General features: G+C 46.9%; 2 protein-coding genes across 6 annotated transcripts; both read right to left on the reverse strand.

The window, feature by feature from the left end:
* Nucleotides 1-2,483: 2,483 nt before the first annotated feature.
* On the reverse strand, nt 2,484-8,660 carry LOC147048393 (TNF receptor-associated factor 2-like). 2 transcript variants are annotated; one of them, XM_085925653.1, is made up of 11 exons: nt 8,401-8,660; nt 7,742-7,930; nt 7,572-7,650; nt 7,397-7,495; nt 7,117-7,278; nt 6,954-7,028; nt 6,823-6,897; nt 6,195-6,743; nt 5,940-6,117; nt 5,726-5,874; nt 2,484-5,616 (listed from the first exon to the last, which is right to left on the reverse strand). In XM_085925653.1, exons 2-11 carry the CDS (start codon nt 7,927-7,929, stop codon nt 5,398-5,400), a joined length of 1,773 nt encoding a protein of 590 aa, XP_085781779.1. In that variant the 5' UTR covers nt 7,930; nt 8,401-8,660; the 3' UTR covers nt 2,484-5,397. The 2 variants fall into 2 exon arrangements, with proteins under 2 accessions (XP_085781779.1, XP_085781778.1); XM_085925652.1 differs by having other exon boundaries at nt 2,485-5,616; nt 7,742-7,954.
* A 26-nt stretch (nt 8,661-8,686) lies between these two features.
* LOC147048394 (GRAM domain-containing protein 2B-like) lies at nt 8,687-12,076 on the reverse strand. 4 transcript variants are annotated; one of them, XM_085925655.1, is made up of 13 exons: nt 11,928-12,076; nt 11,692-11,785; nt 11,386-11,482; nt 11,213-11,316; nt 11,058-11,153; nt 10,843-10,914; nt 10,644-10,724; nt 10,432-10,549; nt 10,121-10,216; nt 9,899-9,989; nt 9,640-9,813; nt 9,371-9,440; nt 8,687-9,299 (listed from the first exon to the last, which is right to left on the reverse strand). In XM_085925655.1, exons 1-13 carry the CDS (start codon nt 11,993-11,995, stop codon nt 9,261-9,263), a joined length of 1,200 nt encoding a protein of 399 aa, XP_085781781.1. In that variant the 5' UTR covers nt 11,996-12,076; the 3' UTR covers nt 8,687-9,260. The 4 variants fall into 4 exon arrangements, with proteins under 4 accessions (XP_085781781.1, XP_085781784.1, XP_085781782.1 ...); XM_085925658.1 differs by having other exon boundaries at nt 11,386-11,455; nt 11,928-12,030; XM_085925656.1 differs by having other exon boundaries at nt 8,690-9,299; nt 9,709-9,813.
* Between the last annotated feature and the right edge of the window lie 669 nt (nt 12,077-12,745).

A 12,745-nucleotide genomic window follows, 5' to 3' on the forward strand; every position in this document is an offset into this window, starting at 1 on the left:
CCTAATCACAGGCCACTTCATTAGGGAAAAATCATGGTCAAAATTTAAATGAAAGTGAAAAGTGCCACACCCAAACAACCCCCCACTTTCTGATTGGCTGGTTGATCTGTGACGTCACAAGGACACTCCATTAGGTACACCGCCATTTTCAGGTGTACCTAATCACAGGCCACTTCATTAGGGAAAAATCATGGTCAAAATTTAAATGAAAGTGAAAAGTGCCACACCCAAACAACCCCCCACTTTCTGATTGGCTGGTTGATCTGTGACGTCACAAGGACACTCCATTAGGTACACCGCCATTTTCAGGTGTACCTAATCACAGGCCACTTCATTAGGGAAAAATCATGGTCAGAATTTAAATGAAAGTGAAAAGTGCCACACCCAAACAACCCCCCACTTTCTGATTGGCTGGTTGATCTGTGACGTCACAAGGACACTCCATTAGGTACACCGCCATTTTCAGGTGTACCTAATCACAGGCCACTTGATTAGGGAAAAATCATGGTCAGAATTTAAATGAAAGTGAAAAGTGCCACACCCAAACAACCCCCCACTTTCTGATTGGCTGGTTGATCTGTGACGTCACAAGGACACTCCATTAGGTACACCGCCATTTTCAGGTGTACCTAATCACAGGCCACTTCATTAGGGAAAAATCATGGTCAAAATTTAAATGAAAGTGAAAAGTGCCACACCCAAACAACCCCCCACTTTCTGATTGGCTGGTTGATCTGTGACGTCACAAGGACACTCCATTAGGTACACCGCCATTTTCAGGTGTACCTAATCACAGGCCACTTCATTAGGGAAAAATCATGGTCAGAATTTAAATGAAAGTGAAAAGTGCCACACCCAAACAACCCCCCACTTTCTGATTGGCTGGTTGATCTGTGACGTCACAAGGACACTCCATTAGGTACACCGCCATTTTCAGGTGTACCTAATCACAGGCCACTTGATTAGGGAAAAATCATGGTCAGAATTTAAATGAAAGTGAAAAGTGCCACACCCAAACAACCCCCCACTTTCTGATTGGCTGGTTGATCTGTGACGTCACAAGGACACTCCATTAGGTACACCGCCATTTTCAGGTGTACCTAATCACAGGCCACTTCATTAGGGAAAAATCATGGTCAGAATTTAAATGAAAGTGAAAAGTGCTACACCCAAACAACCCCCCACTTTCTGATTGGCTGGTTGATCTGTGACGTCACAAGGACACTCCATTAGGTACACCGCCATTTTCAGGTGTACCTAATCACAGGCCACTTCATTAGGGAAAAATCATGGTCAAAATTTAAATGAAAGTGAAAAGTGCCACACCCAAACAACCCCCCACTTTCTGATTGGCCGGTTGATCTGTGACGTCACAAGGACACTCCATTAGGTACACCGCCATTTTCAGGTGTACCTAATCACAGGCCACTTCATTAGGGAAAAATCATGGTCAGAATTTAAATGAAAGTGAAAAGTGCCACACCCAAACAACCCCCCACTTTCTGATTGGCTGGTTGATCTGTGACGTCACAAGGACACTCCATTAGGTACACCGCCATTTTCAGGTGTACCTAATCACAGGCCACTTCATTAGGGAAAAATCATAGACGTCACATAGATCTGTGACGTCACACTGACACAGGTGTACCTAATCACTTCATTAAGGAAAAAGTTTAAGTGAAAGTGAAAAGTGCCACACCCGCCCTCACCCCCACTTTCTGATTGGTTGTTGGATCTGTGACGTCACTTGGACACTCCATTAGGTACACCGCCATTTTTCAGGTGTACCGAATAACAGGCCACTTTATTAGGGAAAAAGCTTAAGTGAAAGTGCCACACCCGCCCTCACCCCCACTTTCTGATTGGCTGGTTGAGCTGTGACGTCACTCGGACACTTCATTAGGGAAACATCATGGTCAAACTTTAATGGAGTGCAAAGGGCCACACCCACCCTCACTTTGGCTGTTTGATCTGTGACGTCACTCGGACACTATTAGGTATGTCTGATTTTTATGTTTTGATTGGAGAATATAAAAACAAGGAATAAAACACCAGACAAGTGATAACATAAATGTTTATTATAATAATAATAATAAAAGTACATCTCAAACCAGCAATATCATGTGAAACTGTAGTTGATACATTGGATACCAATATTTAGGCATATATATATTGTATGCATATTGTATGCGTTATTTTAATCCTACTATAAGTAAATTGTAAATCTACATTCTGTCTTACATAGTACACGCCAGGAGATGCAATATGTGCACTGACTGATCCGTTGATGCACGGGAAGGCAGTTCACTCATTGTGAAAGTCAGGATTCGTTCCCTCGCTGATCCGTTCTTTCTCGCGATGAACTGGAAATGCAAATCACTCACTCACTGATTTGTTCACTCACAGATTCATTCGTAGGTGAATTCACGACTCAGTCGTGAACAGGAAGTTACGTCATTTTCTTCTTCGTTTTGTTTTACGGCAAGGTGGCACCAGATTCAATGGGCATTACCGACACCTACTGGTTGAAGTCATATGAAGTGAAAAAAGAACGTAAGTGATTCGTTCAATCTCGTTCAATCATTGGTTGTTAACTTGTAGCTAAAAAGTTCATACAAAATAAAAAGGAAGAATAAAGCGTGGTCAAATCACCAAGCTTTATTACAGACTGCGAGTTTCTTTTGAGCGTTAAAACACATCAAATGTCAACAGCGGAATATTTGTATGGCTCTTCACTTCAAGGTACACCAATAAAAATACCCTGTTTGAACATGGAATTAATGCAAAGTGCACAAATAATTGTTTCCAGTCAACTGCATCACATTTAACACGCACACGAGTGTTTTCTTTAAATGGTGTAAAGGGTTTACATTCAGATTACATGGGTGTAAATATGAGGACATTTTGGTAGTGGGCACTTTTTTTAAAAATATCCTCGAGCACTAGTAGTGACCCATGCACGCACGCACGCACGCACACACACACACAAACAGCAGCTCAAGTTGAAATAACAATTTGGCAACACATGTCGAAGCATATAACACACAAATAAAACAGCTTGCAATACAACATGGAGGTAATATTTTGAGTTTGGCACAACACAAAAGCTTATTATTTCCTTTTTTTCACACTGGAAATGGGACTACTTACATGCTTGTTTTTCTGCAGCTAAGAATATAATAAACCCACACAGAGCACAAGATGAAAAAGTCATTTGCGTCATTTCTGCTGGCTTCCCAACCATATTTATATGGGAAAAGTACAAAGTTGCTTGCCGCAGTGTAAACAAATAGCGCTAAATAAGTCACGCGTAACCCCTGTAAACCCTTAAAATGTCATATTGCACTCGAGAAGAATTTGCAATGCGCCGACGGAATCAGCTCTGGCCTGTTTAAACCATCTTTAGCAAACAAAAAAAAAAACTGATATATAGATATAGAATTATTAGGGTATTCGGTGATACTATCTTTATTATAACAGCTTGTGAGCATCCACACGGATATATAGCTTTAATATATAGATTTATGATATCAAATATACATATTTATACATTGCTTTAACAACTATAGGCCGGTGCCTTGCGACGGGCACAGCCGGATATAACATAATAGCTATTCTACCGTATTCTCCTCCAAACAAATAGAAATAAACGCAGCCACGACGGCGTGGAGCCGCTTGACGTGATCTACCAATTAAAGTCTCCCATGCACAGAGAGGCTTCAATACTGGTTGAGACTGGTTTGAAAACAGGCCAGCGGACCCCTCCAGAGAGTCAAAAAGCAGCCAAGCCCGCAAGCTTGAGTCAGCGCGACGCTAGCAATTTCTGTACATTTGCATCCCCCCAACTCAGTGTACAGTGAACCCCTGCCGATCAGTGTGAGTGCAGACGCTCCGTTTAGACAAAAGTAGTGCTTTGCCGCCATTTGTGTGGAGAAATGATGCGGAAGTTAGTTGAGTTGCTTCATTTAAACAAAAGTAGTGCTATGCTGCCATCTTGGTGCCAAGGAACTATGTTGAAGTAAGTTGAGGAGCAGCATTAGAAAAAAGTAGCGGGGAAGGGGGGGGGGTGAGTATTATTCGCCAATTTTTGCTATTTGTGGCGGTTCTTGGTCCCGACCCCCCCCCCCATGAATAGCCAGGGTTCACTGTACGACAATGTCGAACGTCTCTTTCTGTACACAACAAAACAGTACACACTATTAGAATCATATCGGGACGCCATCACATTTGGGACGTACAAGAAAACAACGTTCCTTCTCTCGGTGAGCGGGGGGCAGGCGTGGGAGGGGAGGGAACAGCGCCACCTGTCGAGATGCCAGCCAGCCAGCGCAAACGGGGGTGGGGGGGGGACTCAAGAAAAAACACAATGTCAGGCCTGCGCCTCGGACACCTCGCTAACTCCACTGTATCTTCCACAGATGTACCAAAGCCCCGGTCACAACCCCCCACCCCCACCCGAGTCGGAACGAGCACAAACTTTACACAATAAGGAACGCCTGCTTCTAAATCAAGGGTTCTCAAACTTTGAGGGGCTACGGACCCCTTACGGGGATGCATTGAACCCAATACACTCAGTTGAACTCAATACTTATTGGTCGCAGTTGAAGTGTATAATATGAACAAAGTGGCTGCCAAACTTAAGTCAAGCCAAAAATGTTTTAGGCGCCCTCACTAGTCTAAACACGGCACTCTGATTACAATCACGTTTGTGGAAAAGGAATTAAGCAGCAAATTCATCCTGCATCTTTTTTCTATTTCAGGGGGCGGCTATTTTGCCATTTCATCAATTGATTGACAAAATAATTGACAGATTAAAATAATTAGATCATGGTTTGTATAATCCCAACATCTTGTTACTGACCGTGGGCCCCCAGGGGTCCGAGGACCCCAGTTTGAGAACCACCGTCATCTAAACAACTAACCACAGCGTCCTCTTCAAACTTGAGTGGACGTCGGACGCCAGCGAGCATGCACACGGCGCCGAGGGGACAAAAGGGGGAAGCCTTGTTGATCACACAACTCCACGTTTGTCTATGCAAAATTTACTCAACACGAGACCAGAAAGGCTCACGACAACGACAATCTCAAGACAAAGAAGCAGAAGACCCCCCCGCCCCCCTTATTAGCCACGATGATAACCCCGCACCCGACGCGCAACTTTCCCGCTCAGTCCTTGGCGTCCCATCGGGTGTCGTCCTACTCGTGCCGCGTCGGAAACAAACAGGTGGCGGACATTCTCACCGCAATAAAAGCGGCACCCGGGCACACCTTTGTAACCCCCCAAAGCGGCAGAAGGACGCTGTATAGCGCCACCCCGGAAGGGTTGCCTCGGAGCTAAAATGAAGACCCCGGTGGTCTGGTCATGAAAACTGAGCACCTTGCGTGCCTCCGCCTCCTCTAGAGCCCGGTGAGGTCCACGATGGCCTTGATGAAGATGGCGTCGTCGCGGATGTAGGAGTTTTTGGCATCCAGCTTGGAGAAGGGGCAAAATAGTGGGCAGCCACTGGCGATGTTCATCTCGCTTACCGGCCGCTGGAAAGATGACGAGGTGACGTCGGGCCGGAAGGCGTCGATGATGTGCTCCCGGTTGCTCTGGTCCAGAAGCATCAGAGTCACCTGAAGGGGAGAAAAGTAAAGCGAACTAAGTCTTGATTGAGATGCCACAAGATAGTGATGGGCGGGTCTCGCTCATGGATGATTGATTTTTTATTTTTTTTTACCGGACCTTCTGGTTGAAGGGCCACTTGAGCAAGGCGTCGCTCAGTCCCCGCATCACCACAAAGAACAAGGACAAGTGGCTGCCGCGCCCCGTCCCGTCCCCGTTCAGATAGATCCGCAGACACATCTTGTAGCCGTACTTGCTGGTGTAGAAGGCTGCAAAGGAACCAGGCAGGATTTGGGGTTCCTGTTCTGTACAATCATCTGGAATATTTTCTTACCTGGTGAGAACATGGCGGGAGCTCGACCGGCGACGGCGTCCTGCCTCTTTTTAGCAAAATCGGAGATCCTCCACACAAAGACGCCGTCGAAGGTCGAGGCGGACATTTCCCGAAGCCGACCTTCCATCTCTGCTACCGTCAGGTCCTTCAGGCCAACCGTCCTCTCCAGCTGCCGTACCTGCAAGAGCAGTTAGTTGAGTACTGCGCATTTCTCTGAATTCACCCTAACCCTCCAAACACCACCGACAGGCTGACCTTGTTACTCAGAGCTTCGATCTTGTCCTGGTCCAGCTTGTGCTGGCGGTTACTGGCTTCCATGGTGGTGGCAAAGCGCTCCACCTCACGGTTCAAGACGCACACCACGTTCTCAAAGGTGCCCGCCTTCACCTCCAGCTCAGTGCAGCGGCGGCCCAGCTCGACGACCTTGGTCTTCTCGCTGTGGAGTTGCAGCTCCAGGGCCGCGCCCACCGAGCTGGGCAGCGGCGTGAAGGAGGTAGACACGGACAGGGTGGGGGCCAAGGTGGGGGGCGGGGGAGCCGGTGCCGGCGGGCCCGAGCCGGAGGACGAGGAGGCGGCGGCTCCCTGCACGGGAGGCCCGGAGGAGGTGGTGCTGAGCTGGGAGACCCGGGCCTCCAGTTCCCGGAGGGACTGCTGCAGTTCCACCAGTTTGTGTCCCGCCACCTCCAGACCCTGCGGCTGCAGCCCCTCCATGCTCACCTTCATGCCCATAATGTAGTGCAGAAGCAGGTTGAGGTGTTCATAGGCAAAAGCCCGTTCGTGGTCGTGGGTCTTCTCCTTCTCCACCTGCCGACGAGAGTGACTTAAGAAGTCTGAAGAGCGAAATAAACGAGTCAAGAGTAGACCCATCAAAGAGGCGACTCACCGACATGTCACAGCCCACGACGTGAAAGCGACACGGCATCCTGAATTTGCTGCAGAACTTGATGTGGTCCACGTACTGGAAGATGTGACAAGTGTCAGTTGTGGGATCCTGCACACGGTCCTCAAGCTCACCTTCTCTCTGGGTATCTTCTTTTTGGCACAGCCCTCGCAGATCATCGGGTATTTGGGGCAGATCTCATCGTGGGCCTGGTGGGCAAAAATTCATCGGTTTGATAAGCATCAGGTCAACTGAGTATCATGCTTTGTATTTATTTTTAAAATATTCTTTGCTCACCTTGATGTTCTTGAAGTGAAAAGGTTCTTTGCAGTACTTGCAGTTGAGCGTCCTCTCCGGGCACTCGCGCTCACTGTGCCGCTCCTGCTCGTTGAAGCGAATGCGCTCTTTGCAGGAAGGGCACGGCACGATCATGAACTCGCACTTGCCCTCGTGGCTCATCTGACACGTGCACAAACAAAAATTCTAATTCTATATTCGCCAACCAGAAGAGACCAACAGAACGGAACCAAACCGCTTGGTGAACTTCAGCTCACTTTCCCCGACTTTTGTGACTCACCTCATATTCTTTGATGGACCCTCTCCAAGAGCAACTTTCATTAACGCAGACAGCCGTGAGGTTTTCCACTTCTCGCCGAACCGCATTGTCGGGAAAAGCCTTTAAAATGAAAAATGTGTGTTTCAATTAAATGAATGTATTCAAATAAATGTAAAACATATGTAAAGGTACTCACGCATCCTTGTTTCAGGATTGACGTGGTCTCCTCAAAAATGTCCTCCTTGATGCAAGCGTTGCATTTCTGCGGTCCGTTACTGCAACGATAAAAGGTCGACATGTCTAGTATGAGCGGGCCGACAAAAAAGTATTTTCCTTATTTCAAATTTGAACCAGTGACTTGCCGACCTGATGGCCAGGTTGAAGCAGTACGAGCAGAAGCGATGGCCGCACTGCGCCTGGAAGGGTCGTCTGAGGATGTTGTGGCAGCACTTGCACAGGTGTTTGTCCTCCAGCTTGTTGCCCAGGATTTTCTTGGGGAAGCCCGGCTTGTTGCTCTCCATGGACGAGGGAGGCGATGGTTCCTGTGCGGCCATGCTGTCCAATCACAAGCGTTCACACCTGAGTGGGGCAGACGGCGTGCTCATTCAATTTTGCATTATCGCAAAAAAGTCATGAAAATCTGATAGAAAACAGTTTTTCAAATTTGTTGGAATTTCCCATCCTTAGTTATTTGTTGTTCAATATAGTGTAGAAGTATCAATAAAGTTGTCCTGATTGAATCACGCTCTTGGCGTTTAAATGTAAAGACGGAGGAAATGGAGCCCAATATTGTGTTGCTAGCATCGTTCTAGCATCTACCAGCGAGCCCCCCGCGGCCTTTTTGTTTACATGACGATCCACTGACTGGCTGGCTGCTGCCTCCCTGCCTCGCCTCCATTGTCTCCTTGTTGCTAAGCCGTCACAGCATCCTCGAGTCAGAAGAGGAAGAGAAGTGGTACCCGGAGGAGAGAGAGAGAGAGAAGGGGGGGGGGCGGATCCCCCCCCCCTCCTACCCCCGCACTTACCAGCAGCCCGCTCCGGTCTTCCTCGTCTTAATGAGCCGCCATGGCCTGGCTGTCCTTGTCCCGAGACTCGACTCGACGTTGTTTACAGGGGCGACGAAGGCGTGTTTCTTCCATCCGCCACATAACAACAACACGGACGGACTCTCCGGCAGCGGCGGCTGTTTTCGTCCAGCGACGCCATTGCTTCCCTCTCAACACGACCACCGGTGACGTAACACGGGGGCGGGGCTGACGATGGGCGAAATGACACGCGTGCGAGTCAAAATGACAAAACAAAAGTGGCGGAGGGTAGGAACTACGAAGAGTGGAAAAAGTGCACAGAAATGCAGCTAATCAAAAAATGCATTGACATGACAAATTACGCAGGGGTCCAATTTTGTCACTTTTTTCCTTTTTGTTGTGAAAATAAAGTTAGATTCTGTTTATAAACACCACGCCCACCCCTCTGACACTCTTTTAATAGACAAATTGAGCACAGAACTGAACAACGTATGAACACACTACGTAAAGTTACACTCAAAATGATTTAACTCCTTATTGTAAATTAATTTTCAAACATCTCATCTACAATGGGGATTATTCAGAAATGACAGACTGGAGCTTTGGACAAGAAATGCTGGTATAAAAATATAGATGAAAGAGCATGGACAAGCTATGAGTCTTTTTTTAAAATACGAGTATATACATAAATATCATTTAAAGGCACTTTTTTTTTTTAAAGTTACATAAAAACAGTACAAACTGTGGAGCCTCTTTTTTTAAAGTGCTTGAATACTACTGGTGATCAATACTACATTGCCTGCTGGAGTCACATGATCCTGAGTGGAGAAGATGATCGGTCGCATCATTATCTTTTTTTTTTAGGTGTCATCCAGAAGCTTCCGAAGGTTTCTTTGAATCTAAGCACACAAACGGTAACAGTGCGACGCCGAAACAACATTTGAACTCATTCAACAAAATCCGCACAAACCTTTTCGAGTTTAAGCAGGCTGGCGGAGAGCTCCCCAAAGATCTCCGCATCCTGGACAGTCACTGTGTTTCTGCAAAGCGATTGGAGTCATATCTCATGCAATCATGAAAAATCAAATTCTTGGCAATTTCGTATGTGTGGTTCAAAGTTGGGTGCAATCAGGTAAAATCTTTAGAACAATCTATCACTCGAAAATGGCCGCTTTTCAGACACGGCTACTTTTTTTTTATGGGTCTACTCATGGTAGACGTGCCTTCCAAATTCCATACCGCAAAGTGAAACTATCGTCAATGCTGATGGCTGAAATCTTCCCAAAAATTCTTTTGGGATCCTCATACCCTGCATGCACACGATCCCGAGCGGACAGTATGACATTCAAGCGATGCTCGAGGGCAGCCATCTTCAAAGCCATGTAACACGAGGACATCACCAGGATGCCGACTCTGTTTATGGAGGAAACACAAGTATCTTAAAACAACCTGGACAACAATGGCCTCTCCTGTTGCACGTAGTGAACGGAGCACTCACAAGAACAAATAGATTAGCAGGACGGGGAGCAAGGTCGTGTGAGTCCAGGCTTTGTCCGCTTGCGTGGCCCCCACGATAGACATCGACGGCCCTTTGTAGAAAAACAGAAACGATACGGTTTGAAATTTCGGCCTCGAGGAGAGATCGCATTAATTACAGTGACGAGAAAAAGTCGACACACCCTTGTACACAAAAATGAAAGACAAACGAGGGCGACAGTACCGTTCTTGGCTCGGCTCTTTTGGCCTGGCTGAAGGTGTACGTCTGCACGCACAGACACCTCTCTGCTCAGAAACGTGTTGGGGACGCCGGCAAATTCTGCTTGATGAAATGCGGCATGAGAGAGACACACACAAATGTTAAACGCAGCATCTTGCCTTGCAAAGCAGCAGGACGAGACTTCTGAAATACTCGCCAAACGAAGCAAAGCTAAACTCTCACTTGCTATTTACTCAAATGTTTTGTCAACAAGTCTGTGCGAAACCTGACACCCCGCCACGCCTTCGCAACCTCATCCATGATCCGTCACCCACCGGCCATTTTGTCACAATCCGGAGTCTGCGATCCAGAGCTGCTACTACTCTCCGCCTCCATTTCCTGTCGCCTCTGTCGCACCACGCCGTCCAGATCAGAGAAGGTCCGGGCCAAGTCCTGTCGAGCACGCACAGGAATATATACAATGGCACTACTGCTGAGAACAAGGGCCTCGCTTTCTATAGATGAAAACAAAAAAAACATTTCAGACCAGAGGAAGAGATGGTGGGCGCTTGACTCCAAAGCCGTTCTCACAGGAGGAGGCCACATGGCTGCTGCACGTCTTCTCCACCTGAAAAGTTGTCGCGCATTGTACTTAGCAACTACGGGCTTTTGATTTTATGTGAGCTCTTCAAATAATGACGTGGCACTTTTTAGGCCCCACGCAAAATGTGTTTGTTTGAACTGACCTCCAGATGGACGCACACGGACCTCAGAAACTTGTAGGTGGTGTTCCGGGACAGGAAGGACACAAAGACGTGCTGGAAAAACACAGCTTGGGCTAAAGTTAAGATGAATTTATACACTCACTATCTGGTACTTTTTTCAGGGCTCCGTTACATACTCCTCTGGCACACACACACACACACACACACACACACACATTCTCACTCGGTGGTATTACCTGCTCCCGTGTGCTTTCGATCACCAAGGCATTGGGCACCAGCAGTGCTGTTTTTGTCTTCTTGATAAATGTCACAGACGCTGCCCGGATGGCGATCTACAGAGAAGGCTTTTGAGTTGTTAAAAGCTAGTTTCTGCGAGAGCGCGCCGCCATACCTTCGTATCCCTGCCAAAGACTTTGGAGTGGAAGCAGATCCAGTTTGGAGAGACGAACATTTTGCCCTGATATAAGATGTCTCTCTGCAAGGCGCATGTGTAACCTGGCGATGGAAAGCAATCAACATGTAAAAAATAGAAAAAAGTTGTTTTCAATATGGTGGCAGACGTACTTTGTGCGAGCGCCTCGTCCCTGCTCACTTCCTTGAACAACTTGTGAAACTGCAAGTTCGTCTTGGACAGCTGAAAGAAACGAGACAACTGGAATACCTGCGTCAGGCATGTTGAACCCATTAATTTGTTTTCAACGTTGACATTTTCGTTGATCATTTACCCATCACATCCCCCCACAGACTTCAATAAAAAAGGTTTCAATGCAATTTTAATGTGGACGACGAGTGAGAGAGAGATGAGAAATATTAAAAACAAATCCATGGACAGGTAAACCGGGGGATGTCCAACCGCGAGGAGAAACGCACCTGAGTGGACGGCGACTTTTTGACTTCCGATTTTGACAAACGGAGGTGAGTGGGCCTCGTCCGGGCACTGGGAACATCGTTGTCCGCCTCAAAACTGCCACAAAAAAGTTCAAATATGAAAGACTTCTTAAGACTAAACTTTTCATCAAGCGTCTCATCATAACAACATTTAAATGAACCAGAGCCTCCGTTAGCTCAACACACCGGGACTGGAGCGCCAGCTGGCCCGAACTCACCTACTCCCGCCGGGGTACTCTGTGGTCCGGCACGGCGGAGTCAACGGTCGCTCGGCCTGCTCGCCCATCACCACCGTGTCGTCCTTCCCCTCCTCCCTAGCCGCCCGCTACCGCCGCGAGGAGACATACGAGATGCCCCGGGGGACCGGGGCCTTTGGACCGATCGAGGGGAGAAAATGTGGGAAAAGTGGCTGGATAGAGGAGGAGGAGGAACCGGGGAGGAGTCGGAGGAGAGGCCGGGAAAGGGGAGCGAGAAGTCGGGAGCGCTGAAAAGGAAGGAACCGCCCTCTTTTTGGGGTGCCAGAAAGAAATCCATAATTTAATTCCTTGTTACTTTATTCGCAAATTGTAATCACTATTAGAACAACAAATGATAATTAAAAAAAAAAAAAAAGGAAGAAGTACACTTTTCTCCGACTTTTTGGGCCCACGTCAATGTGATTGAGCATTATGTCCACAAGAGGGCAGCATCATCACTTATAGTCAACATTCACTTCATTGACATTACAGGTTATAATTTTCTTCAATATTTAAAGAAGCTAAGGTTGTTTGAATTGGGAAAGTAAATATTTAAACCTATTCAAATGTGTGTGAATTGTGTAACAAATTAGAAATTTAATTATGGCTTCTAGACATGGGATTTAGATTCAAAAATAGGATTCGAGCCTGGGTTAGGGTTTAAAGCAAGGCTAAGTGTTGCAAATTAAGGTTTTAAAACTTCTAGTCAGGGTTACTTGCATGTGTGTTCTGTATCTTTAATTCTCTGTTCAATGAGTCATGTTGCATATTTTCTTTGTGTTTTGTTTATTTGTGGCTGC

Source organism: Syngnathus leptorhynchus, chromosome 12, assembly GCF_054491065.1.
Source record: "Syngnathus leptorhynchus isolate UIUO chromosome 12, UIUO_Slep, whole genome shotgun sequence".
NCBI lineage: Eukaryota > Metazoa > Chordata > Actinopteri > Syngnathiformes > Syngnathidae > Syngnathus > Syngnathus leptorhynchus.

Coding starts and splice junctions, on each gene's coding strand:
- LOC147048393 (XM_085925653.1), bottom strand. CDS start 7,929: ATGGCCGCACAGGAACCATCGCCTCCCTCGTCCATGGAGAGCAACAAG. Junction 6,744..6,822: donor TCGTGGGCTGTGACATGTCG/GTGAGTCGCCTC, acceptor TCTCGTCGGCAG/GTGGAGAAGGAGAAGACCCA. Junction 6,118..6,194: donor TCGAAGCTCTGAGTAACAAG/GTCAGCCTGTCG, acceptor CTGCTCTTGCAG/GTACGGCAGCTGGAGAGGAC.
- LOC147048394 (XM_085925655.1), bottom strand. CDS start 11,995: ATGGGCGAGCAGGCCGAGCGACCGTTGACTCCGCCGTGCCGGACCACA. Junction 9,990..10,120: donor AAAGAGCCGAGCCAAGAACG/GTACTGTCGCCC, acceptor TTTTCTACAAAG/GGCCGTCGATGTCTATCGTG. Junction 9,441..9,639: donor GACGATAGTTTCACTTTGCG/GTATGGAATTTG, acceptor ATCGCTTTGCAG/AAACACAGTGACTGTCCAGG.